Source organism: Ceratotherium simum, chromosome 2 (genome assembly GCF_057802395.1).
Source record: "Ceratotherium simum simum isolate JZ-2026a chromosome 2, ASM5780239v1, whole genome shotgun sequence".
NCBI lineage: Eukaryota > Metazoa > Chordata > Mammalia > Perissodactyla > Rhinocerotidae > Ceratotherium > Ceratotherium simum.
In genome coordinates this window covers 65,311,279-65,337,957 of record NC_141901.1, presented here as the reverse complement: position 1 = coordinate 65,337,957, position 26,679 = coordinate 65,311,279, and the positions used below count along the sequence as shown (strand labels likewise).

General features: G+C 38.3%; 1 protein-coding gene across 1 annotated transcript in view; it reads left to right on the top strand.

Moving 5' to 3' along the window:
- The window catches only part of SLC71A1 (solute carrier family 71 member 1), a 38,852-nt gene that overhangs the window by 6,102 nt on the left and 6,071 nt on the right, over positions 1–26,679 (top strand). Inside the window, exons 2-8 of the mRNA XM_004420784.3 lie at positions 7,067–7,162; positions 15,119–15,181; positions 16,373–16,500; positions 18,499–18,613; positions 20,365–20,583; positions 20,877–20,990; positions 21,712–21,783. Of these exons, the coding sequence (XP_004420841.1) occupies positions 7,067–7,162; positions 15,119–15,181; positions 16,373–16,500; positions 18,499–18,613; positions 20,365–20,583; positions 20,877–20,990; positions 21,712–21,783 (807 nt within the window). The remainder of the gene's footprint in view (positions 1–7,066; positions 7,163–15,118; positions 15,182–16,372; positions 16,501–18,498; positions 18,614–20,364; positions 20,584–20,876; positions 20,991–21,711; positions 21,784–26,679) is intronic.

Here is a 26,679-nt window from a genome sequence, read left to right as displayed (position 1 = left end):
ACAGCTGCCACAGTATGACAACTGACAGACAAGTGGTGTGGTTCTCTGTCCAGGAAATAAACCTAGGCCTTGGTGGTGAGAGCAACGAATCTTAACCACTAGACCAGCAGGCTGGCTGCTCTACTTGTGTGTGGTGATTCATACTTTCAGGAAATTGAGCATGGGTTTTCTTTTTGCTCACAAATCTAGTAAACCTATCCTTGCTTGATTAAAGTCAAAGAAAATAAGAAAAACATCAGCTGACTTTGTGAGAGAGGAAACATGGCACCAGGTAATAGCAGTAAAGCCTTACATTTCCTCCAGTTATGCCATAATGTGTCAGGAGCCCGTGAAAGCAGCGTTGTAGTTACACTGTTTTCTTCAGGAACATTTTTTATGTTCTTTCATGAAAAGCTCCAATTCTTAGATGTCTATAACTAAGCATCTTGGTCTTTTTTGTGTAAGACTTTTACGTTAAATTGTTTTAGTCAGCTTAGTTATGTATTGTTCAGAGAAAATTCAGTATTTCTTTCTGAAGATATATTTTACCCTCATTCTTGACTGATACCTTGTGAGTATTAAATTCCAAGTTCAAAATTATTCTCCTTCATACCTTATTTTGGTTTTTATCATGTTATTTTTCCCAACTTTTGTTCTGAGAATTTTCAAAACTACAGAAAAGTTGCAAGAATAGCATAATGAATATTCATTTGCCCACGCCATAGATTAACAATTCACCAATTCAGAATGTTAACATTTTGCCACGTTTGTTTTTCCTTTCTCTCTGTAAATATGTACCCAAATTTTTTACTGAACTATTTGAGAGTTAGTTGTATTTGTCATGAGACTTTATCCCTAAGGCATTCACCGTGGTATCACCCAAGAATAAAGATATTGTCCCCGTAACCACAGTACAGTCACCACATTCAGACGTTTAACGTTAATACAGTATTATTATGTAATATATAGTCCATAGTCACATTCCCCAATTGTCCCTATAATGTCCTTTATAGTTGTCTTCTTTTGGATGCAGAATTTAATCATTATCTTTAGTTGCCATATCTCTTCATTCTAGAATAGATATTTTTTTATGATATTGACATTTTTGAATAGTGTAGGCCAGTTGTTTTGAAGAATGAGCCTCAGTTTGGCATATTCTCACTGTTTCCTCACAGAGTAACATCTTATTTAATAAATGGGATTATAATGGCATTATAATGCCCACTTACTGGTGGAATTACTTCTGGCCAACAATGCACGTAAGCCCCTAGTTCACTGGTAGGAATACAACATAAGTTATTAAAGTCAATATCCTGCATAATAACTGCTGGATTCATAAACTCTTATTGATTGGGCAGTCATAGACTCAGAATGTGAGAGCTAGATGAGGATTTAGGTAAGAGGTTAATAGTTTACCCCTAACTGCCGGGAGAGGTAAAATGACATATTCAAGTCACCTAGCAGCTTAGTGACTGTCAGTCAGGCTGTCAGTCAATCCATGGGCATTAAATACCCTTTCTGTATCAGGCATTGTGCTATGCATTGGGATACTAAAATGGATAAGACTGGCCCCTGTGCTTAAGAGAGTAACAGTGTGTGGTAATGCGTGCAGTGTAACCACTGCAACCAGCGTGACTCCAGATGTGGGCTCCGGAGTTGCCTGGATTGACTCCGCTCCATCTCTTATTTGCCGTATTGCGCTGTAAAATGGAGATAATAGTATCTAACTTGAAAGGTTGTTAGGAAGAGTAAGTAAGATTATGAATGTCAACTATTATAAATCTTCAGTAATATCTTTTTATTTATTATTTTAATCTAGTGTATGTGTACAGTAAATCCGTGTGATAGATGATACAGTAGCAACAGTGGGATGTCAGAGTATAGAGAGAGAATTCATAGGGGAAATTGCAAGTTTAATTAATGAATATGCTGCTCGTTTAACAGTGTTTAAATACGATGCCTGAATGCCTATAGTGATAGGTAGAAGAGACTTACAGCGTAATTCTTTTCAGTTATTCAACCATTCAGTAAGCACCTTTGTGCTACACATGTACCAGATGCTCCAAATCATAGAATAATAAAGCATAAATAATAAAGGGCCTGCCTTAGAGAGCATGAGCTTGAAAAAAGGTAAGTTTAGGTTCAATAAAATGAAATAAGTACTTTACATAGCAAAATAAAACTTTGTAGAAGTTACCTAGTATTATAGGATAGAAGAATAAATAAATAGATTTTAAAAGGCTTAGCCAAAAGCCTGGATGATAGAGCCAAATCTACCACCATGGAAAGTATGATTTGGGAAATAGGAATTAGATTGGAGGGTGGAGGTGGGGTTAGAGGAGATTGTCCCTGACTTCTGAGGTTGAAGTTCAAGGTGACTGCCATGGAACCATCTCTCATGCCTCCCGAAGAGAGAAATTACTCAGCCAAATGGACTTCTGGTCTAGTAAATATTATGGATTTACGTGGCATATCTTGGCATTTGGGGTTGGGTATGTGACAGTTTATGTTCAGATTTGTCTCCTTCAGAATTTTTCACTTTGTACCTCTTGAATTCTCTTGAGCATCCTCAAATGTCATCTGTTGATATGATCTCCTCATTGTGATCTGAACTCTCTACTCTTGATGCTGTAACCACTCACTGGTCAAATATTTGCCCCCTACTTGTCTGTTAACCCTCTTTCCCTGGTCTTTCTGCCCAGGCCATGACCCTTGTATTCTTTCCCAAATTCTCCTGGAATTTTGCTTATGGATAGTTATTCAGTTGAAACTACCAGCCCTTATGTCAAAAGCCCTGCCTAGAAGTTTTTGTAATTCCACGTCAGTAAAGTATTTTTAAACTTTGTCAATTTTATTAAGGTTTTTTGTTACTTTTGAATTCATTTAAAACAGAAGGAAGAAATATGGATACAATACAACTCTTGAAATTACCAGTACTTTAGGACAAGCCAATATCGCCTCCCTCCCCACCCCCCACCCTGCCCTGCTTTTTTGAAAAAAATAGTATACTTTTGTCTCCCAATTCTGGGAAATATGAGAGAATGGCTCAGGAGGGACAAGTATATGCAATCACCTATCTTTTTCCATTCTAGTTTTACATGGTTTTTCTCTTAAATAAACAAAACATTGTCCTCTTATTTAAAGTACAAGCATGCCTGTTAGAAAAGATTTAGAAAATTCAGACTGACATAATAAATCATTTTATGTCACTTAAAATTGCTACCTAATATGAACACTGTTAACATTGAGGTGAGTTTTTGTTTTGTTTTTCATAGTTGAGATTACTCTACATAAACAATTTTATATCCTGCTTTGATTTTTTAAATTTAACATTGCCATAAGCATTTTTACATGTCAAAAATTATCTGTACAAAGATTATCTATAAACAGTTTTTGGCTGCATATTATTCTGTCTGATTTACATACTGTGATTTGGTTACAGGACCTGTAACTAAAAGTTGAACATGTCAGTTTCCACATTTCCCACTGTAAATGATGCTGCCATGAACATCTTTGTGGTAGAGCTTTCTCTGAATGTTCGGTTATTTACGTAGCATAGAATGTTATGAGCTGTTTTTAAAATTGTTTATACCCTTTATGTTTTTATGGTGTCTTAATGCTTTTGTATTGGTTTTTATGAAGGCTTTACCTAGTTCAGATATTAATCTTTTGCTATTTCTTACATATCTTCCTCAATTTGTTGTCCTTAAATTCAGCTAATGTTGTAAAATTTTTTCTCAAACCAGTAAGCCTAAAACTAATTAATCTTTTGTACTTTCCCCTTTCCTCATGTCCAGCTGACCAAGCCGGAAACTGAAATCTTACCTTTTCATAACTTTGACCTTCCCTTCTCCTCCTCTGCTATGTCTAGTCAACCACTGAGTCCTTTTTCCTAAATTATTTTGTGTCCATTCACGTCCCTCCATCCCTACTACTGCTGTCTTATTCAAGTTACCGTTACCTCTCACCTGCTAGTATGTTCAGTAGCCTCCCTTCAGGTCTTCCTTCCTCTCTTTCCACCTATTTGCCACATTGCAGTGAAAGTTACTGTTCCAGAAGGACAGTCCTGTAATGTGAAGTTACTCTGAGTTAAAACATTTCATTGTGCCCCTGCTGCCTTCAGGTTAAAGGGCTTAATGTGATTGAAAAGGCCTTTTTCAAGTCACCTCTTCAGTTTCACCTCGTCTCACCTCTCAACCTCATCTTTTACCACTTTCCTCCTTAGATATCAGATACTGAAGTAAGCTGCAGTGTCTGCTGTCTTCTGGCCTTTGCATGTGCTGTTCCCTTTACCTCAGACACATTTGACCATCGTCTCCCTCCACTGACCCCCCAAATATACATATACACCTGACAATCCTGGCATCTTTCCCGCTGGACTGTGAGGTCTCAGCTTAGATAATACCCCTGCCTCCTCTGGAAAGCCTTCCTTGACATTCTTCTCGACTGATTAAGTGCTCTTCATTTGAACAGCCACTTTTAACACATTATTTTCTTCTATCCTTTTTGCTCTGTGTATATTTATACGCATTGTTATATAATGATCATCTACCTTTTATCAGCATTTCCCAGACAGTTTTCCAAGGAACTCAAGTGTCCATGAGATACTGTCTGTTATATGAAAAAAAGATTCCATGGTCAAGTTTGGAAAACAGGGCACACTGTAGCTTCTTGGAGATCCGTAATATAAATTAGCATGTTGAAGGCCCTGAGCAGCTCTACTGGGCGTTGTACTAGGTGCTGAGTATGTGTGGTGGTGAACAAAGCCGGTTTGGAGCTTGCCAAATCCTATGGGCATTCTTTGACCTTATCTGCTTACTGTGTTTGGTACTGGTCATCACCCCTTCCTTCCTAAAACTGCTCCTTTGTCGTTTGTGACACTGTATTCTCTTGATTCTCCTGATGTCTCCTTGCTTGTTCCCGCTTTGTCTTCTTCATGGGTTCCTTTTCCTCTGCCCGCTACTTAAATATTGGTGTTTCTTGGGGTTTTATCTTAGCCCACTGCTCTTTTCACACTTCATCTTCTCCAGGTAATTTCACCCACTCTGGTGGTCTCAAACATCGTGTGTGCTGCTGACTAATTGTTTTAATCAGCCCTCAAAGGACAATAGAAATCTTTTAAGTACAAGGGGCAATCTCTTAGATAGGACCTGAAGTAAATCTGAGCCTCATGGGGGAAAAGGGGCTGGGAAGTTACTAGCTTCCACTAGTAAACCACCAGGCTAAAAGCTTGGAAGTCATTCTTGACTCTCCCTCCCACATTTACCAAATTCTGCCAATTTCAAATCCTAAACACTTATATCCATTCCTTCCCCTCCAGTGTCCATGCCACTCCCCTATTTCATGCCCTCATCATCGCTTGTTTGAACTGATTCAAATAGTCTCCTTTTGCATACAGTTTGCTCCTCAATTTTGTCCTTTAGGAAATCACCATGATGTATTGAAAAGTACAGATCTGAGTACACTATTCTCTTGCTTGAAACCCTTCAATGATTTCCTGTGTCTCTAAAGATGAGACTCCTTAACAAAGCCTAGTGGCTGCCTCTTCTGCCTTCCTTTCCTTACTCCATGATTGGGACTTTATTCTCCATCAGCCTTAAACTGTAATGGCCTTTGTCTACTTCATTCTGGTTTTCTCTGATGTGATTGTCCACACTACTTCCTTTTCTTGTGGTACTCTTTCCTTGCTTCCTAACTTGTATATATCTCTTTTATTGCAGTTACACATAAGCAGATGATTATAATGAGGTTTTTTCCTCTCTAGGCCGTGAACTCCTTGAGATCAGGGAGTGTGTCTTATTGGTTTTTGTAATCCCAGCACCTCTGTTACCTAGTAGGTGCTCTGTAAATGTTTGTCGAGTGAATGAGATCTTGTACAAATCCATTCGCAGCCATAGTCTTTCAACTCCTGTGTCCCCCAAACCCCACACCACCTCTGTTTGTCTCAGAGTCCTCAACTGCAAGTTCTCCTACCAAGGGGGTTTTTGGATACCTAACTTCTGCAGGTTGGGAGGGACATCTATTTTTTTAAGTGATGAAGATGGATCATGACTGTTAAAATGATGTAGCATCATTTTTAGTGTATGGAGAAATCCAAACACTGTTAATATTTTCCACATCAGACTATTGAATATACTTTAAAATTTAAGTATGACATTGTAATATGTATTGATTAGGCTTGTTTTTCTGTTATACAAACTCGTTAGTGGAGACTGAGTTAATATTATAGGTCATTTGCTTTACCATCAATTTAATATTGCCCCCAGAAATAGGAAATTCAACACCTGAAGTAATTCTTAAGACATATCTAGCAGCGCTATAAACTTAATTTTGTATTTTCTCTCTTGTGTATATCAAATCCCAAATCTCTTACATACTACTCTGGGGACTGTCCTGCTTGTGAGCCGTGTTAATATCTGTTATGATTCTTGCCACAGGCTTCATTTATGTTTTAGGGTTACCACAGTAGCCTCCTAACTGTTAACTTTCCTTAGTTTTGCCCCCTTTTAATCTATCTGCTACACCTTTGCCAGAGTGATCTTTCTTAAAACTTTCATCTGATCACATGAGTCTTACTTAACGTCCTTTAGTGGCTCCCCATTGCCTTCAGAATTAAATATAGACTCCATAGCATGGAAGTTAGTCCTGGGTGCCTCTAGCTCATCTCTCAATACTCCCCAAGTGGAGCCCATGCTCTCGTTGTACTGAACTCTATGAGTCCTGTAATGCCTCCTGTTCCTAAGCCTCACAGCCGTTGTGCAGGCTGCTGCCTTGACTTCCTCTGTCCTCCCTCCCGCCCCTCACCTCCTCCTGTCTAACTCCTTTACATCCTTTCAGCCTTCCTCCTAGAAGTCTGATATTGCCATCCCCACCCTGGACTCTGTGTGTTCCCATTGCACACTATACTTATGTAATGTATTTATTTGCTTCCTTGTCTATCCCTGGCACCTTGAGGACAGGGACAGTGGGTGTCCAGATCTTTGACATAGTGCCCAATACATGTTTGTTCTCAATAAATGTTTCTCGACTATTGCCATCATTGTTAGTAATTCTGTAATGTTAACTTTTTTAAAATCTGTTTTTATAGCCTCAAGGAATAGGTTCTCCTAGTGTTTATCATGCGGTTATCGTCATCTTTTTGGAGTTTTTTGCTTGGGGATTATTGACGGCACCCACCTTGGTGGTAAGTAATCTTTTAATTTATTTATCACTGATTTTAAAATCTATTTTTCTTCGGTTTTGGCCCTTTTTCTTTTCCATGGTTAATTCTCCCACCAATATCGTCAGCCATTCAGTACTGTATTTTACCGTTTTAGTTGTCTTTTCCAACCTTTACTTCTCCCTTACTTTTTGGGAGGGCTTGGACGGGTGTGATTCTTCTTGTGAACACTGGACATATTTGAGCAGGGGCTCACTACCTAATCTGTTTGGCCAAAGTGGAAAGGATTCTTATACTGATAGGCTTAGGAAAGATGATGTCTATGACCTGAATCACTCAGCATTATTATTTTGAGATTCATTCATGCAGTTGCATTTTCCAAATAGAAGTTTCTTTTAGTTTAGGCCAAGGATCTAGAGGTAACCATCTAGAAAGGTGACTCTTGGGGACGGCCCTGTGATGTAGTGGTTAAGTGCGCACACTCCGCTGCTGGCAGCCCGGGTTCGGATCCCGGGCATGCACCGACGCCCCGCTTGTCAGGCCATGCTGAGGCGGCCTCCCACATAAAGTGGAGGAAGATCGGCACGGATGTTAGCTCAGGGCCAGTCTTCCTCAGCAAAAAGAGGAGGAATGGCAGATGTTAGCTCAGGGCTGATCTTCCTCACACACACACACACAAAAATAGAAAGGTGACTCTTTTCATAGCCCTGAGCTGATTTTACCCAGATCGTCCCAGGTTTGGAATCTTAGAAAAAACCTCCCTGCCAGACCAAACAGCTCAGGTGATAGCTACTTTTCTCCTGTTGGTGTAGATGAGGGAAATGGAATGAGGAAGTTGTAGTTATGGTAGAACTCTGTAATACTTGGAAGGTGTAATCAGAATAAAGGTACAGCATACCAAATCCCAGAAGAATAGAATTTTAGAGAGATATACCTCCTTATATTTTCCTAAACTTGTTCATTGTTATACAAAAAAGGTTTTTACAAAAAGTTGTTTATAAATAAATTTGGTGATCATGTAAGTAGATTGAATGAGTCTAAGAAAATTTATGTTCCATATTTCTTAGCATATTTATTATATGGCTACATGATCATTACTGTATCTACGTAAAATACAGATGTCTAATAGTTATTTTGAATATGCAGGGCATATTCATGAGTACTGCTAAAACAAGATTCAGAAGAAAGGAAAATCTCAAATAAATACAATTCCATTTGTAATAAACAATGCATTGCAAGTTAGAATAGTTCCCTGAATAACAAAATTTCCTGACATATAATTGTAAGAATGCTGATTTGAGTATGTTTTGATTGAGATCCATTCCATTTTAAGAAGGAAACAGCTCATTTACCTATAATGGGTCATCAGTTTTACATAAATGGATTTTCAAAGTAATTGAATTGTAGACTTTTAAATATCTGATCTTTTCTTTAATAATTTTTGATGGGAATCTTTCAAAAATTACTTTACACACTGCCTGCCTTCATAATCTGTGTACACTGATTTGGAACTTCATTAGATGATGCAAGTTCATTATGACATTCGTAACTTCCTTTTACTGTAGTAAGTTGATATCAAGGGCTGCCAAGGTGCTGTAATAACCGTGTGGTCTCACACCTTTATATTAGCTCTCCTAATATTCCAGTTTGCTTGTTTATGATCTACTACCAATTCAACATATAAATCTGTCTGGCGGATCATTAGTCATATGGTGTAAAGTACTGGAGCTTTGTAATAGTGAACAGTCCATATATATTTATATTATGATGGGCCCAAGCACAGTCCTAAGCACATCAAATACACTTTTAATCCTCAAAACCACCTTAGGAGTAAGGTATTAGCTTCGTAATACAGATGAGGAAATTAAGGTTTAGAAAAGTTAGGCAACTTGCTTGCTACTGTGATGATAAAGTGCAGCGTTAGTGCTGGAGCCTGGGCTTGCTTGCTTCAGTGCCTAGCCCCAGGGAATGCTGGTGGTAAGGGGTTCATACCCGTGTTTTAGGTAGTGGAGGTTATTGGCAGCCCAACCAAGCCAAACAGATTAAAATGTTGGGTAAACTGTTAACAAGCTATCAAAAAAACTTTTTATGATGTTCCCATAATTTGTCATCAGGATTTGAAGTATGTATAGCTATTTTTAAAATTTACTTCCGGTTTAAATTTTTCAGATATGTCAATTTTTGTCTAACTCTGGTATCTTTTTTTTCCAATTGGACAAAGGGAGACGGTCTTTTTTAAGAACAAGAAAGGAATCCAATTATTTAGACATAAAGGCTTGTTTATTAGTTCATTTTTCAAAGTTATGTGAAAACTAACTTTGTACTTAGTATATTCTTAATTATTTTTGTTATTACAAGATGGATAGTACTTTTGATTTTTCTTTTTTTTTTTAAATATTGAATTCTTGTCAGGAAAATGAAAGGTGCTAGTTTGGAAGGACTTCATAAATTTTTTTAAATTTTTTGCCAGTGTGACTACATTTCTTGGAATAATTGCTGTAACATTATTGCCAATTATTTGATTTATAGCAAGACGTTTTTTCCCCACGGTTGTTATAACAGTTACTCTTAATTCCCATGTTTGTTCTTTATGCTTGAATTTTAATATGGCGAAATGATGAGATGTGGTTACTAGGGAGTGTTGTCTGTAATATTATCATAGTCATCATTCTTTACCTTTTTCAATTTTTACTTGATTATATTTTTTAAATTAAGTATCCTTTCAGAAAAAAACAGTTTAAATATTAATGAATATTAAGCTCAGAATTGTATTTTTCTAATTCTTTTCTCATCTGTAATGTATACATGTTTTTAAATAATTGCAGTTTTTGTGTTCGACATTTTTCTCTTGTGTGATGGGGAAAACTTTAGGGTAAGGAGAAGAGACATAGGCACAACAAGGATTATAGAGATTAGATTGTATCTACATGCTGAGATTAGCTATACTCTAGATGCTTTCAGGTACTTTGGCCTTTGGGCAGTGGAACAGCAAGAATCTTTATAGAAAATTATGCATGGGGGCTTATGTATAAATCTGTATATATGCATTCCTCTCTCTGTGTGTAATATATATTGCTTTTTTTATAATTAGAGACACAGTGTATGCTTGTTGTAAAACATTAAGCAATATAGAAATGTGTGGGGACCTGAAAGTTCTCCTTCAATCCTGCCCACCCCTCCAGGCAACCATCCTCGGTTTGATAAGAGATCTTGGCTTCAGGATAGGCTTTGCTTTCCCCATTAGGACAGAGTAGCCAATCAGAGATGAACGTTTTCAGCAATAAAAATGTTCTATCAATTAATTCAGTGAGTTTTAACCAGAGGTAAATATCAGTGATACCTGGGGAGTTTTTTCAAAATACCTAGGCCTTTTAACGCTTGCTGAAATCAGAATCTTCAAGGGGGAGGCTCAGGCATTTTTATTTTTTAGTGATTCTCTTGTATAGCTAGTATATATCACTAATTAAGAATCAGTATTTTTTTTTTTTCCCCCCAAAGCCCCAGTAGATAGTTGTATGTCATAGCTGCACATCCTTCTAGTTGCTGTATGTGGGACTTGGCCTCAGGATGGATGGAGAAGTGGTGCCTCGGTGCGCGCCAGGGATCTGAACCCGGGCCACCAGCATCGGAGCGCGCGCACTTAACCACCAAGCCACGGGGCCGGCCCAAGAAGAATCAGTATATTAATTCAGTGTGGGCTTTTTTTTTTTTTTTTTTTTTGGTGAGGAAGATCAGCCCTGAGCTAACATCCTTGCTAATCCTCCTCTTTTTGCTAGGAAGACCGGCTCTGAGCTAACATCTATTGCCAATCCTCCTCCTTTTTTTTTCCCCCCAAAGCCCCAGTAGATAGTTGTATGTCATAGTTGCACATCCTTCTAGTTGCTGTATGTGGGACGCGGCCTCAGCATGGCCGGAGAAGCGGTGCGTCGGTGCGCGCCCGGGATCCGAATCCGGGCCGCCAGTAGCGGAGCGCGAGCCCCTAACCGCTAAGCCACGGGGCCGGCCCTGGTATGGGCTTTTTAAAAAGGTTTTGCTCATTTTGAGCTTTTTGATTATAAGTTTTTGTTGACTTTGTTGGCAGTCTTCTTTTCTTTGTTTTGGACTCCTGTACTCCCTTGCCCCATCCCTGTGTTGTGGTCTGGGGAGAGGTGGGTTTCAGAGTAGAAGACACCAAATCATAGCACTTTGCTCTCTTTCTAAAAGTCTGTTAACCTTTAAACATTTTATTTCTGACTTAATGTGTTTTGAAACTGATTATAAATGGTGCCTGCTAGAGAGTCACAGCTCTTAACATTCATTTAAAAAGGGAAAATGAAGATGAAGATATAGTTCAGTTTATTTGTATTTTAAGTCAATATATCTCTCTTCTCATACATAAGCTCAAAAACTATAAAGTTTCAGCATTTCAAGTTTCAAAGATAGTCTTTGAATTCATTCGCTTAGCAAATAACCAATCTTAAGACATCTCAACTATAATGACTGTTTGGTTTTGGATTAATAATAGCCTTAGTTTTAAAAATTAATGTGAAGTTAAAGAATTTTTTTTTAATTTCATGTGGTAGCAATTGTCTTTGCATTTTAAGCTAACAGAGCTTAGAACACTGTGTTCTCCCAAAACACAGTCAAAGGACAAAGGTTGTGTTCTATGTTGAGGATCTTCCCAGAGGAGGATGGGAGTCTCCACCAACAAGGGGACTTAAGTTAACTACAAAGAAGAATTTTATACTGGCAAATATTTTTAAGGACTGAAGTCTTAACACTTTGAGAGGTTATGACTGTATGGTTGGTTCATAGTGGGTGTTCAATCAGTGATTACTGATTGACTGAGTAACATATTAGTTAAAGAGAATTAATGACAATAGGTCTAAGGATCTATAATGCTAAGAAGTGGCTTTACTTTTTTGATAGAAAATGTTTTGGTCTTTTGGTTCTAGAAATACTAGACCAGTGTTTGATGGTGCACGTTATGGAGCAAGACCTTACACTCAAATCCTCCAGCATCTCTTCTGTGTAAATGGCTTAGCATCCTTTGCTACGGAAATAGTCCCAAGGCATTTAATATTTTAAGGACTATTTACTTTACTCAAAATTTTTAAAGTTCTTAAAATTTTTAAGATCCGTAAAATTTCTTGGAAAATACTACATTTTTTCCCGTTCAGCTCTAAAGTCCAGTGCTAAAGGATTCTCACAGATCATAAATCTTGTATTACTTGTTATATTTGTCTCTGTGTTAAAATTTTGTTAAACTCCCACGTTTGAATTTTTATCTTTATTTAACTGTACTCGTTTAGAGGATTATGAAGGTTTTTATTTTGTAACATTAGCTAAATTAATTTGCATAATTGTCATGTTGTATTAAGTCATTTTGAAAGCAGAATTTATTATCAGTTAATTATGAAATTTAGTGAACATTACTACGTAAAGGCACTCTATGAGGCACTAATAGAGATAAAGACATATTAAATGATAGGCAGAGTAGATGTAGTGCCTGTCCTAAAGAAGTTTGAAATAGTGAAAAGAAATATTTATTAAATACACGAAAAGCTGAAAAATACAATATACAGCAGTGTAATATAAGAAATATCACCAAGCTGTGTGTGACTGCCAAGTGAGGGCTCTAATCACCTATTATGTGGCCCTAAAGGGGAAATTGATTGCTTTGGACAGGAAAGTTTGGTAGCAAAGGAGCAATTTGGGAGGTTTGGGGTTGGGCTAGATAGAGAAGATAAGGGGAACAAACATACAAAATGGACAGGATGTCGCGTATAGAAGTATGCATGTTGGAAAGTGTCAGAGTATTTCTAAAACAGAAGAAACCAGATTGATTGGAATGAAAGATAGCTTAGCAAAGTGAACCATTAGCAGTAAGAGCTAGCATATTACAAAGCTGCCTGTAGGCGTTAATTATGTCCTTCATTCTTTGTAACACCAAACCCGTTCTTTGTCCTTAGAAAGTTTTGGCCTGTAGTAATTATTGGAAGAAAAGTAGATTTGAGTTGATGCAAAAGGTGGGGAAATCTCTTTAGGAAGAAAAACTACGCTGACGGTACTTTCTGACATCTTGCAAGAAAAACCTTTAGAAGGATTAGAATGCTCCTTTCAGTTACTCTTCTTCTGCCAATGACTAAAAATTTAGCAAAAATTAACTCGTATGTAAAAATAAAGAAAATTAGAAATGAAATGTTTGTAGTGGAAGAAAATCATTAACATGGGAAAAATCACATATTTACCATATTCATAGATTAAGTCAGTGATTCTCAACTGAGGGTGATTTGACCCCTAGGGGACATTTGGCAATGTCTGGTGACCTTTTTGATTGTCACAACTTTGAGGGGGTGGGGGAGGGAAGATGCTACTGGCATCTAACAGGGAGAGGTTTAGCAGGGATGCTGCTAAACATCCTACGATGCACAAATCAGCCCTCCACAACAAACACAGTCATGCGTCACTTAACAACGGGGGGGATATGTTCTGAGAAACGCATCATTAGGCGATTTCGTCATTGTGCAAATATCGTAGAGAATACTTACACAAACCTAGATGGTACAGCCACTACATACCTAGGCTATATGGTTACTAATCTTATGGGACCACTGTCGTATATGCGGTCAGTCATTGACCAAAACATCGTTATGCAGCACCTGACTGTAACTATGTACTCCAAAATGTCAATAGTGCTGAGGTTGAGAAACTCTGTTGTTATTTATAATAAAGCCTGACAAATCTAAAGAAGGCGTCTACAAACTTTTTCTGTAAAGGACCAGATACTAAATATTTTTGTCTTTTTCTAGCTTTGGAAGCCATACAGTATCTGTCACAAGTACTCTACTCAACAAAAACAGTCATAAACTGTATGTAAATAAATGGGCGTGGCTGTGTTTCAATAAAACTTTATTTACAAAAAACAGGTGCTACTAGCAGGATTTGCTCTGGCCATAGCTTGCCAGTTCTTGTACTAAAGGAAAAGATTTAACTCCTAATTTTTGTTAAATTTCTAGTTATTGGCAGAAGAGTAACTGAAAGGAGCATTCTAATCCTTCTAAAGGTTTTTCTTGCAAGATGTCAGAAAGTACACTCAGCATAGTTTTTCTTCCTAAAGAGATTTCCCCACCTTCCTTATTCCCCACATTGCCATTCTCTATTGTTTTTATTGAGAGACAGTATGGTATAGTGGAAGCAGCATTGGCTTTTAAGTCAAGCGAGAACTCAGTTGCCTCATCTGTAAAGTGGTAATATTATCTAATTCATAATGTTATTAGGATTAAATAAGAGTATTTATAAAGCCTCTGACACATAGACTGTAAAAATGGTAGCTACTGCTTTTTATTTTTTAGTTTCCTTTTCCTCCAATTGCTTTTTCAACCAGTGGGTTCCCAATAGTTCACTTGTTGCCCAGTGAACAAATTGATGCTGTGTGGTTTGAGACCAGGCCTTGGAAAGGATAGAATAACTTGTTAAACATTTTCATAGGTCGGGATTTTTTTTCTTGTAGTTTTTCTAGATCCGCTTTTTTGGCAGTTAAAATTTCCCTACTTATTCTTCCAGTCTTAGATAATAAACCTATCTGTAAAGGAGTTAAGTCAGTCAGTCAGTTATATATGGGAAGCAGGATAATAATGATTAAAAGCATGGACTTTCAAGTCCTGTGTTCAATTTCTGTTTTGCCACTTACTGACTATGTAATCTCTGTTTAACCTTTGTGTTTGTCTGTTTTCTAATAGGGTTGTTGTAAGGAATTAAGGGAGATAATACATGTAAAGTACCCAATTTAGTGCCTCATGACATAGTAAATGCCATATAATGTTTGATATCATTAGTAAACTCGTAAGCATAGTGTCATACAAATCTGAAAATTCATATGAAATAAATAAAATTAGATTGTATTATGAAGGGATATTTTACAATGTATATGTAGAAATTTTACTAAGACTAAAATGTAGATTTTTATTTTGAGGTTTTTATTTTGTTTTTGTTTTTTAGGTATTACATGAAACCTTCCCTAAACATACATTTCTGATGAATGGCCTAATTCAAGGAGTCAAGGTAGGATCGATCATATATATATATGTATACATAACATACACACGTACACACACACACACACCTGTGTCTATATAATTCTGCCAGTATATTAAGTTAGTTAGTTGACTAATCCACTAAGTGTTAATTTTTACAGTTAGAGTATATCTTGTTTTGTTTTTTTTGTTAGTGCTGTCGAGTCACTTCCAACTTCTAGCAACCCTGCGTACAGCAGAGCAGAACCCTGCCTGGTCTTTTTTGTCATCCTCTCACCTTCCAGTGCTATATCAGACAGTGCTCCGCTGCTATTCATAGGGTTTGCGTGACCAATTTTATTGGAAGTGGGTGGCCAGGTCCTTCTTCCTTGTCTGTCTTAGTCTGGAAGCTTCACTGAAACCTGTCCACCATGGGTGACCCTGCTGGTATTTGAAATACTGGTGGCATAGCTTTTAGCATCACAGCAACACACAGATGCCATAGTATGACAACCGATAGATGGGTCGTGTGGTTTCCTGACTGGGAAACAAACCTGGGCCTCAGCGGTGAGCACAGCGCTGAATCTTAACCACTAGACCACCAGGGCTGGTTAGAGTATATCTCTGGGGATTATGTAACACTTTTTAAGCTACTGGGTTTTACGTATGATTTGACTGACATGTAGCTATGTATAATGATAACCCACATCATAACGGATTTCCCCTGTGCTTAATGTGTTGGCATTTTTATTCCAGATATCTGAATGCTTTTGTAAACTAACAGCAAGAATATAGATTAAAGAGAAAGGAACTATTGAGAAAATGCATAAATATGAAAAGATATCAGTATGTTTCAGTCTTTCATCGTTCTACATCTTCTTCACTCTTGGTTCCATTTGACCAGCAAGTTTTATAAACAGATAATTAGCTATGGATATGAAAACAGATGGTTAACATATGATATTTTTTCTAGACTTGCTAATGTGTTGTTACTGTGGTTGAGAATTCATTAGAGCATTTCATATTTAATACACAACCAGAGCCCTGCAGATGATTCTAGACAGTCTTGGGAAATTTTTAGATTATATATAGATAAGAAATAAGTTGTTTATCTAAAATTTGATGATATACTTATTTTAGAAATAAACTTGTTTAAAGTTCTTCTATGGTAGTAAAATGATTTATTTTTGGCTCATCGATGTACATAGTATACATTTTTTTTTTATTTACTTTTTTTTAGGGTTTGTTGTCATTCCTCAGTGCCCCGCTTATTGGTGCTCTTTCTGATGTTTGGGGCCGAAAATCCTTCTTGCTGCTAACAGTGTTTTTCACATGTGCCCCAATTCCTTTAATGAAGATCAGCCCATGGTACGTGCATATTCAGATTATAGCAACTAAATATCACTTTCTGTTAATTGTTTTCTGAATATTCCCTTAATTTTCACCTTTTGCCATCTTGTCTATGTAGGTTTTGATTTTATTCTTCTAATGCGTTTATTCTTTGACACAGATAAGAGGACCCTTAAAAATATAGTAGCTAAGTAACAGTTCATGAAGGCTCTAGAACTAGATACTACTATAGGAAGCATGTAGACTCTTGGCTAATCTGCTTTTGGATTTCACAGCCCAAATTTCAAAACAGTATTTTGGGGACTGGATAGAGTTGCTAAGTTTTTATTTTCTTAAGTAGAATGTTAAAAAGTTTATCATCATTATCTGTATTAATTAGAAATAGGTTTTGTTATATATCAGTAAAGCTCAAAATAATAGTTGCTTAAAATCAAAGAAGCTTATTTCTTCCTCTGTATAAAAGAAATGTGGAGTTGAGCAGTCCAGAGCTGGTTGGCAGTTCCAGAGAACCAGACTTTTTCTGTCTTCATGCTCTGCCATCCTCCACAATCACCTCACTGTCCAAGATGGCTGCTGGAGGTCCAGCTCACGTCACACTTGAGGCCTCAAGATGGAAGGAGTGGCTAAGAAGAGCACACTGCCTTCCTTTAAGGAAACTACAGACTTCCTTCCCAACCTCTGCTTGCATCTGTTTGGTCAGATTTCAGGCATATGCTGCTCTTAGTTACAAGAGGCTAGGCTCATGGCCGCCCTGATTACAATCAGCATTCTTTCACTGAGGAGGAAGGAAGGGAAAGCTCACAAAGAGAATGATTTTCCCAAGGTAATAGAGCCCAGTTTACTTGTAGATTGATTAATTCTCTGACTCATGTTCTACCCCACTGAGCATTAATGTTAGTTAATTCTACATCATAGATGAGCTGTATTTCCATGGTGTGTCTAGAAAGGCCAATGGTATATATGGGGCAGGATCTTCCCCTCATAGGTTAGATACAGCTCTAAAAGCCAAACCCTTGATGAAAAATTCAGTAAACAATAAAGTCCTGGTGGAATGATATTTTGAAAATTCATTGTGATCATACATGATTTTAAAAACTAAACATCAGCGTCACAATAGAAACTTCTTTTTCCCAGCTAGATATTCTGGAATCATGTATAGCAAAATGTAGCTTGCTTTTTTGTGTGTGTGAGGAAGATTAGCCCTGAGCTAACATCTGTTGCCAATCCTCCTCTTTTTGCTGAGGAAGATTGGCTCTGGGCTAACATCCATGCCCATCTTCCTCTACTTTATATGGGACGCTGCCACAGCATGGCTTGGTAAGTGGTGCACATGTCCGCGCCCAGGATCTGAACCTGCGACTCCCAGGCTGCCGAAGCAGAGCGCACGAACTTAACCACTATACCACTGGGCTGGCCCCGTAGCTTGCTTTTTAAAATACCTTTGGTTCACTCTTTATAGTAACTATCCATTCTCGATTTTATTTGTGAACACTACCATACAGGTTTCTTCTATGTGAAGACTGAGTTGTTTGTTTTGCGAACATTTGAAGAGCTAAAGATAACTTACGGGAAAACATCTAGTTTCTATGTATAGGCTCAGAATAAACATAGGTAACTTGTTCCTTAGTTTTATTTATTGAATTTTGTTTTTTGTATAGTACTATGGTGGGAAATAGTAATGGATGAATTATAATAGACTTTAGTTTGTTGCTATTTTTAGTAGAAAAAACAAGGCCGCTTAACAATTCAACAGTTGGGTAAAAGATTGACCTGAACACATGATTTAATTTAAAGTATTCCTGCATAGTAGCTGAGTTGATATCGAAGGGCCACTTCTAGCACTATGTTTTCATGATACCTGTGGCTTACAATTTGTAGAATTTAGTCCATGAACTGTCCTAGTAAGCCGTTCACTGAAATTAGCTATTCTCACTCTGATTCACTTACAGGAATGATGGAAGGTTAAGGTAATGGTAATTGTTTAACCATTTCTTGTCAATTGTCTTTCAACCCTAGGTGGTACTTTGCGGTTATCTCTGTTTCTGGGGTTTTTGCAGTGACTTTCTCCGTGGTATTTGCATATGTAGCAGATATAACCCAAGAACATGAGAGAAGTATGGCGTATGGACTGGTATGTGGGTTTATTCTGTGCCTTTCTATCTGCCAAAAAACACCTTGTTTTTTCGTTATCTCATATTACAAGGCGGGCAAGCCTTTGCATTACAAGATTTTTTTCTTTTTTGCATATGATACATTTCATAATAAAATCATCCCATTAGACTACATTAAACATTTTTTCCAGTACAAAGTCATGTAAGTTTTGATACTTTCATTCAGTTAGTATTTATTAGTCACACATGTCAGATTTGAAATTACAGTAGAATATGTTTATCATATAAAAGTTCTTCTAACAAAATACTAAAAATAGGGAATACTAAAAATTTAATATGTCAGGAGTTTAAAAGAGACCACAGCTCACTGTATTTAATTTGCTAGGGCTGCTGTAACAGAATCCCAGCACAATCCAGTTTTAGAATATTTCCATCAGCCCAAAAAGTTCCTTCAGGCCCGTCTGCTATCTATTCTCGCTTCACCCCGACCTCCAATCTACTTTGTCTCTGTAATTTTGCTTTTAATAGAAATTTCATTAAAATGAAATAATACAAAATGTAGTCTTCTGTTTCTAGTTTCTTTTACCCAGCATAATGCTTTGAGGGTCGTCCGTGTTAATGCAAATGTCAGTAGTTTGTTCCTTTTAATTGCTGTGTAGTATTCCATTGTATGGGATAGACTACATTTTGTTTCTCCACTCACCAGTGATGGACATTTGGGTTCACAGCTAGATTTTTAAAGTTATTAAAATATTATGTACTTATCAAATAATTGACCTTTGGAAATTGAATTGCTTTTCTTGAGTAGTTATTAATAAATAGCTAAAAACAAACATTCCTGTAAAGTTTAAATCCTCCACCCAAAAGTCAAAAATGGCACAGAAACAGAAATAAAGCACAGGTAGGAAGCAGAACCTCATGCATTTCCAACATTGTTTCTAATTTTCCTCTGAAGAGTGTGGTTTCAGTCAGGTGTTATCTGCTGTCATATCTACTGCTGATCTGCAGGCCATCTTGTTCAGTAGGCCAGATGTGTCTGGGGTTAACAGTTTTTCTCCACCATGTCCTCTGTACTTGCATCTGCGTCTTCACCAGACTTGTATGACAAGTCAGTGTTTTAGAGACACGTGGTTACAGAGTACTCAGTGCACATCTTATTTGTCCTAACTTGCCACCTAAAAAGATATTCAGTTCAGTTTTGTAGCAGGGCTTGCCACTGTTACTGATGAGAAGATAAACCTCAAAGTCTTTAAGCTTTCGTTTAGCCAGTCTTAACTATGTATTGGGGTAAACGTTCATTTAATATTGGAAAAAAATCACAGTGACATTGGATTTCCTTAGGCATTGTGTTTTAGACTCCTTTCACAGAGCACCAAGGGTTGTGGAGGTGCCCCAGGGACGAGCGTGCCTGGCATTTAGAAAGGGGGCATTTGGATGGTGCTCCAGGCCCCCAGCCCTTCCTCAACTAAAACAGTTTTTTGTTTATTTTTTAATCTGTTTTGTCTGTGAGTTTTTCAGTAGGATTTATTTGAACAAGGGGCTCCAAGCCTTAAAAGAAAGTTTGAAGATACTGTCTTAGAGGCTATTACATATTTTTTAGTTAAGAATCTAATTCTTTTCTCTTCCTGCAAAAGAAGAGAGTACAAGGAGAACGGCCCGAGTAGGAGGAGGACAGGGAGGTGCAGCAGGGGGACTGCGGAGCCCAGAGTTCTGTGTGGTGGAGGAGGAGTCAAGGGGTCCTGACTTATCTCTTCCCATTGATTCGTTGCAGGTTTCAGCAACTTTTGCTGCAAGTTTGGTGACCAGCCCTGCAATCGGAGCCTACCTGGGGCGAGTCTATGGGGACAGCTTAGTGGTGGTCCTGGCTACAGCGATAGCTTTGCTAGATATTTGTTTTATCCTGGTTGCTGTGCCCGAGTCGCTACCTGAGAAGATGCGGCCAGCGTCATGGGGAGCGCCCATTTCCTGGGAACAGGCTGACCCTTTTGCAGTAAGTTTATACTTGCTCCTTCTCTTTGGCAAAAAAGTGAACGCATGATTCAGTGCAGCATTAATATTTTGTTGTGAACGTTTCTTTGGGGTAAAACACTGGACAGGATTAAAAAAAAAATTTTGAAATGCTTTTCAGAATAGTTTGGGGAGGGTGAAATAAACTAAAAAAAAAAAAAAGAAAGACAGCTAGGCTTCTGTATATGTATACTGCCAGAAGACAGCTCTGCATAGCCTTAAGGATAGTTCTGTGTTTTGGTATAAAATCTTATATCAGTCTTTTTCTTGTTCTAGTCCTTAAAAAAAGTGGGCCAAGATTCCATAGTGCTGCTAATCTGTATTACGGTGTTCCTCTCCTACCTACCGGAGGCAGGCCAATATTCCAGCTTTTTTTTATACCTCAGACAGGTAAAATCCTATTCTACCAAAGTGGACTTTTCTTTCATTGTTTAGTGCCATAATAACAAAATATTTAACTTTGAGAGAGCCATAATAGCAGAGACTTTTAAAAATGACTGCCATTTTGTTTTGTAAATAACAGCTCACTGGAATTAACTTCCTGTTTAGTGTGGCTGATGTTCCCTAGGCATTTCTGTGAAGACTTTTGGCTTAGGCAAAAAGATACCATTTTCCTGGCAGTGTATGTGGTTTGAGTTTGTGTGTGTGTCGCTCATAGAGGTGAGGGGATGCCCTAGCCCAGTCACCTGCTCCAGGCAGTCTCTTCATGATGGAGAGCATATATTAGCAAAGCAGCGAGCCAAAACGAGGGCATTCATTTTTTTCTCCTTGACACTACTCTTACTAGGCAGAGACTGAGCATTTATCAATACCTGTAAAAAGCACAAAACACTGCAATATTTATTTGTAAAATGGATTCTGAGTGCTTGAAAGCTGTCTCCAATTTTGGAAATGTAAATTAAGGGATTTACTTACTCTTAGTATGTTAATGCTTGTTATAATTTCGGTTCTCAGTGAAAGCCAGATTCTTCTTCTGAAGAATTCTTTGGTTATAAAAGATTGCATTTTCTTTTTCTAGCCCATTTAGTGTCCATATACAAGTAATTGCATTAGTATGGTATTTGTTGTGCTTTTTTATTTATTAATGTTACTTTTTCTGGAAACTTTCTAGATAATGAAATTTTCACAAGAAAGTGTTGCGGCATTTATAGCAGTCCTTGGCATTCTTTCCATTATTGCACAGGTGAGTGTCTTTTTAGTTAGAGTGATGTCATAGAGGGTCGACCCTGCTGACCTTCCAAATGGGGCTTCACGTGTTACTCAAGTGATGATATCTTGTGTCAGGAATCTGAAGTTTGTAGGTTCAGAAACTCAATTTTGTTAGTGTAGCTAGTACTGATCAGATTGTATGATGTGTAAACCAGAAAGAGAGTTTGTTGATTTACACTGGAGTATACACCTGCATAAAGTCAGAAATTTTATTAGTCCTGTTCTGTTGATTCTTTCATTCAATAAATAGTTATTGAATACCTACCACATGTCAGGCACTGGGGATATAGCAGTGAACTTAACTAAACCCCTGCTGTTGTGAAGTCTGCATTCTTGTGGGATAAAATAGAAAATTCATAAATATGTCAATGTAAACATATCAGGTGTAATGAAAACTATTGGAAACTATAAAGAAAACAGGTACGAGGGATATAGAGAGCAACTGAGTGCAGGGTGTTCTTTTATCTGGGAGAGTTGGGAAGGCCTTGCTATTACAAGATGACATTTGAGCAGAGACCCAAAGGAATGAGGAACAAGCCATGGGAATATCTGGAGGAAGAGAATTCTAAGCAGCAGGAGCAGAAATAAAACTTCAGGGAGAGGGCCGGCCCCGTGGCTTAGCAGTTAAGTGCGCGTGCTCCGCTGCTGGCGGCCCGGTTTCGGATCCCGGCTGTGCACTGACGCACTGCTTCTCCGGCCGTGCTGAGGCTGCGTCCCACGTACAGCAACTAGAAGGATGTGCTGATGTGCAGCTATGACATACAACTATCTACTGGGGCTTTGGGGTGGGGGGGAAACTTCAAGGAGAGACTGGCGTGTATAAGAAACAGCCAGGGGCCACAATGGCTCTGGTAGAGTGGACAAGGCAGAGTGTCAGGAAATGAGTTTTGAGAGGTAGAGAGGGACCAGGTCGTGTGGGGCCGTCCAGGTCGTCATAAACTTGACAGGAAGAAAGGAAGCTGTTGGAGGGTTTTGAGCAGAGGAATGACATGAAAGTATTTATCTTGGAAATCCAGTTGGTAGCCTGTGGTTGTTTGATGATAAGATATTAATCAACACAGGAATTTGGATTTTCTTAGGAGATATTTCATCCTGGCCTCCAAATTCTATCTGTTCCACAATCAAGTATGTGACCAGTGACCAGAATTTTCTCACTTAAGAGTCTTTCTCCTTTCTGTGAAGAAGCCATGCCCATTTCTTGCTGTTTGCCTTTGCTTTTTCTAGATCTGCAGATGATCTCTGACCTGCTTTCCCACCTTAGATCCATTCTACTAGGCTGCAGCTTTCTTGTTTTATTCTACTCTTAAGAAAATGGAAGGTAGGGTCCATTTCATAGGACTCCTGGATGTTTCACCGTCTCTTAGGTAGGATTCCTTCTGCAGGTCTCATCGTTGATGAATTTTTGGGAGGTTTAGTGATCAACTTCAAATTTAAATTTAAATTCTATAATCTACCTCCCCCATGGCCACACACGTACTTACACATGGCACTGAATATTTGTGCTATTTCTAACTTCAGTTTTATCCTGAAAATCCTTGATCCGGAAAAATGTTGCATTTAAATATTCATTCCTGGGTATCAGAAAAAGTGCTCTTCAACTTTGGAGGAAAATATATTGTTGCCTATATTTAAAAATAGCTTTTTAAAAAACACCTTTCTGAAGCATAACACAAAGGTAAAGGTACAGATAGTAAGAGCAGAGCTTGATGAGTGATCAAATGTTAAACCGGCCTTGAATCCTGGGATAAATCCCACCTGGTCAAGATGTCTTCTCTTTTTCATATATTGCTGAAATTAGATTTGCTAATATTTTGTTTAAGATTTAGGTGAAGAGAGCAGGCTAACCTTTACTAATGACACTTACAAGATTAATAGCTGTAAGGTCTTAACTGATTGTGGGAGCTGTAGGCACCTAGTAAATTCGGGCAGTAACACTTGGACTGCTGGAGTGATGGGCTGAGAGTGCTTTAGAGGAAATTTTCCCTCTGCTCAGCAGATGGCACCTGGCACAAAGAATACAAGGTGGGAAACAATCCCTAAGAGCCTAGAATCTAGAAGGGCAGGCATGTGAACACAGGAGGGGGCATGGTTGAGTTTGTATTGGAAAGAGCACTACAGCAGGAGGGTCTTGAGGGCTGGCAGCCCAGGAAGGAGGGAGCCACGATGCAGCCTGCACTGATGGCACAGAGATGTTCTATACAGAAACTTGGTCCACAAGGAATACATACTTAAATGACCATGTAGCTTTGGGGGCTTACATAGAAACAGTTTTTTAGATGAAAAATCACATTTAAAAAAAGTGAGAAAATTAGTTGGACTTCAAAAGCAGGTGCATAAGGGATGTGTAGTCTACATGTAAATATTGATAATTACATTTTTATGTCATTATATGAACTAACATATTAAGTATAATTTATAGTCCCAGTAGAAGAATTATCTTGTATTCTAGTTTATGTCAAGTATACAATTTAGTATGACTTGTCCCCTATTGACCTCTCAAGCCGGTGAAAGACCAGTGTCTTTGACCCTCCTTTCCAGCAGCGTGGAGCTACTTGGAGCTCCCCGTTTATGCCTCTCTTTATTTTCTTGCTTGCGCTTGTGCCTTTGTTCCTGCTATCTGTATTGCCTCCCCTTTTAATGCCCTCGGTATCCCTTCTCTGATTTCCCATGTTAACTTGGGCATATCTCTATCATTGTACAGAATGCACTGTATTGTAGATTTTACCTCTGTTTATTTCTGATTATTTTTGCCTCAGTAGATTGTGAGCTCTAGTAGAGCTCTGAGTAGATTGCAAGGTTAGTATTACATTTGTCTCGGTCACTGTAGTACCCTGCACTGCGCCTGCAACCCCGTAGGTGCTAAATTAGAAGTCATTGGTTTTTTCCATAGTATTTTAAAAACTTTAAAAATTGGTAGTAAGCATTTAAAAATTGGGAGATGTTATATGAAAATATAGATCTGTAGCTTCTCTCCCAAAATTATGAGATCTGGTAACATGGACAGACCCACCATCCAGTGGGAGCCAGATAGTTGCTGTCCCCTTTGGGGCCTTGGCCGTTTGGGTTGCCAGAGGCCCCGTCACTTCCCTTGGCATCAGTAGGCATGACAACACTTGCACTAAATAAATGTTTACGTGAGTGGATGGATATTGTTAGTTCTACACATTTCTCTTCCTCAGTGCTCTCATCTAGTCCTCAATATGCTGGTGACTCCCAAATGTGTACCTCCAGGCCAATCCCTGAGCTCCTGTTTGACATATCTGCTGGGCATCTCAAATTTGATGTGGCCAAAACTAAAATCTGGATTTCTTCCCTCCAGTGCTGCTCATGTCATTCAGTGCTATCACCACTGTCCTGGTTGTTGGGGCCAGAAACCTTGGCTTCTTTCTTGATTCTTTTCTTTCTCCATTAGATAGTATGTCCTGTCACCTCTATCTCCAAAATATATTCTGAATCGGAGCATTTCTCACCGTCTCCAGTCCTGGATGCCCAGTATAAGCCATGGCAGTAGCCTCTAGCTGGTCTCGCTGCTTCCATGCTTGTCTTCATGCTCATTCACCACTGGGCAGGGTAATTTTTGTAAGTGGACATTTAATCGTAGCACTTGCTTGTTTAAAATTCACTTTCCATTGCATCCAGAATAAAATCTAGCCTCTTGACATAACCTCGTTTTCCTCCCTTCTCCATGTTGAGTATACTCCAGTCCAGGACCTTTGTACCTGCTGTCACCCCCGCTTGGAGGGCTCTCTTCCCCTAGGTATTTGCATAACTACCTCCTCCTCCTCCTCTTTCAGCTCTCACCTCAGATGGCCGCCTCAGAAAGGCCTTCCCTGCCTGTCTTGGTTCAAGCAGCACCTCTGTCACACTACCCTGTTTTTTTTTCCTTCATGGCAGCTACAAGCTGGAGTGATCCTGTTGAATAAGTATGCTTATGTCTGTCTTCCCTCCACTAGGAGGTAATCTGTTTGGGAACCAGCACTTTGACCTACTCACTAACTCCTGGGTTAGTGCCCTCAGACCTAGAATAGCCGTTGGATATTGTAGGAACTTGGCAAATAGTTGTTGGCTGACTGGCTAAAGCTGATGTCAGTTGACTGTTAATTAGCTGTGTCAGCTTTGGTAAGTCATAAGTCATTTAACCTTTGGGACTTAGTTCTCTCATATTCAAAATGAGAGCGTTATACTGAATTAAAATTTTTTCCTGTTTAGCACACTGTGTATATTTAATTTGTTCCATTATTATTGAGTTGAGAATATTGTGACATATTTAAAATCATGCATGCTTTCCACAAACACTTTTTAAGAACTTATGCTAGGTGCTGGGGATACAAAGAGAAAAGAGAGAGAAGTCCCTGCCCTCTGGGAGAACATTGGTGTCCCCAGTTAGAGCGTCATGTATACAGGAAGTTTCTCTTTGCTCACTGCTGACTCTGGGTAAGCTCCCTTTCGTGGCTGTGGTTGCTGAAGAATGTGATCCCACAAGGTTCCACGCCTTGTGGAACTCGCCTGATTTAAGGGAAAATTTCAGAGAGAAAGCTATGAGTCTTAATTGTTCAAGAATCCTTAAAAGAATCTTCACTTGCTTTCCAGTGGCTTATTTGTGATTAAATCTGATTAAACTCTTAAGTGATTGTCTCATAGAATTTTAAACTTATACTTGATGATTGTGAGTTTAGTGTCAGCCAGTCATCAAATAGTGATTTCCTGAATTATTTTCACTTCTTCCTCTATGGGTTACTTGCTATCTTTCTTAAGTGATATATTGATACTTTAATTAGAATAGCAAAAAATATTTTCTAATGTCCCCAAATCATTACTGAATTTTTATTAGCTTTAAAAGAAAAGGAAAAGCAAGAAAACCCATTAAATC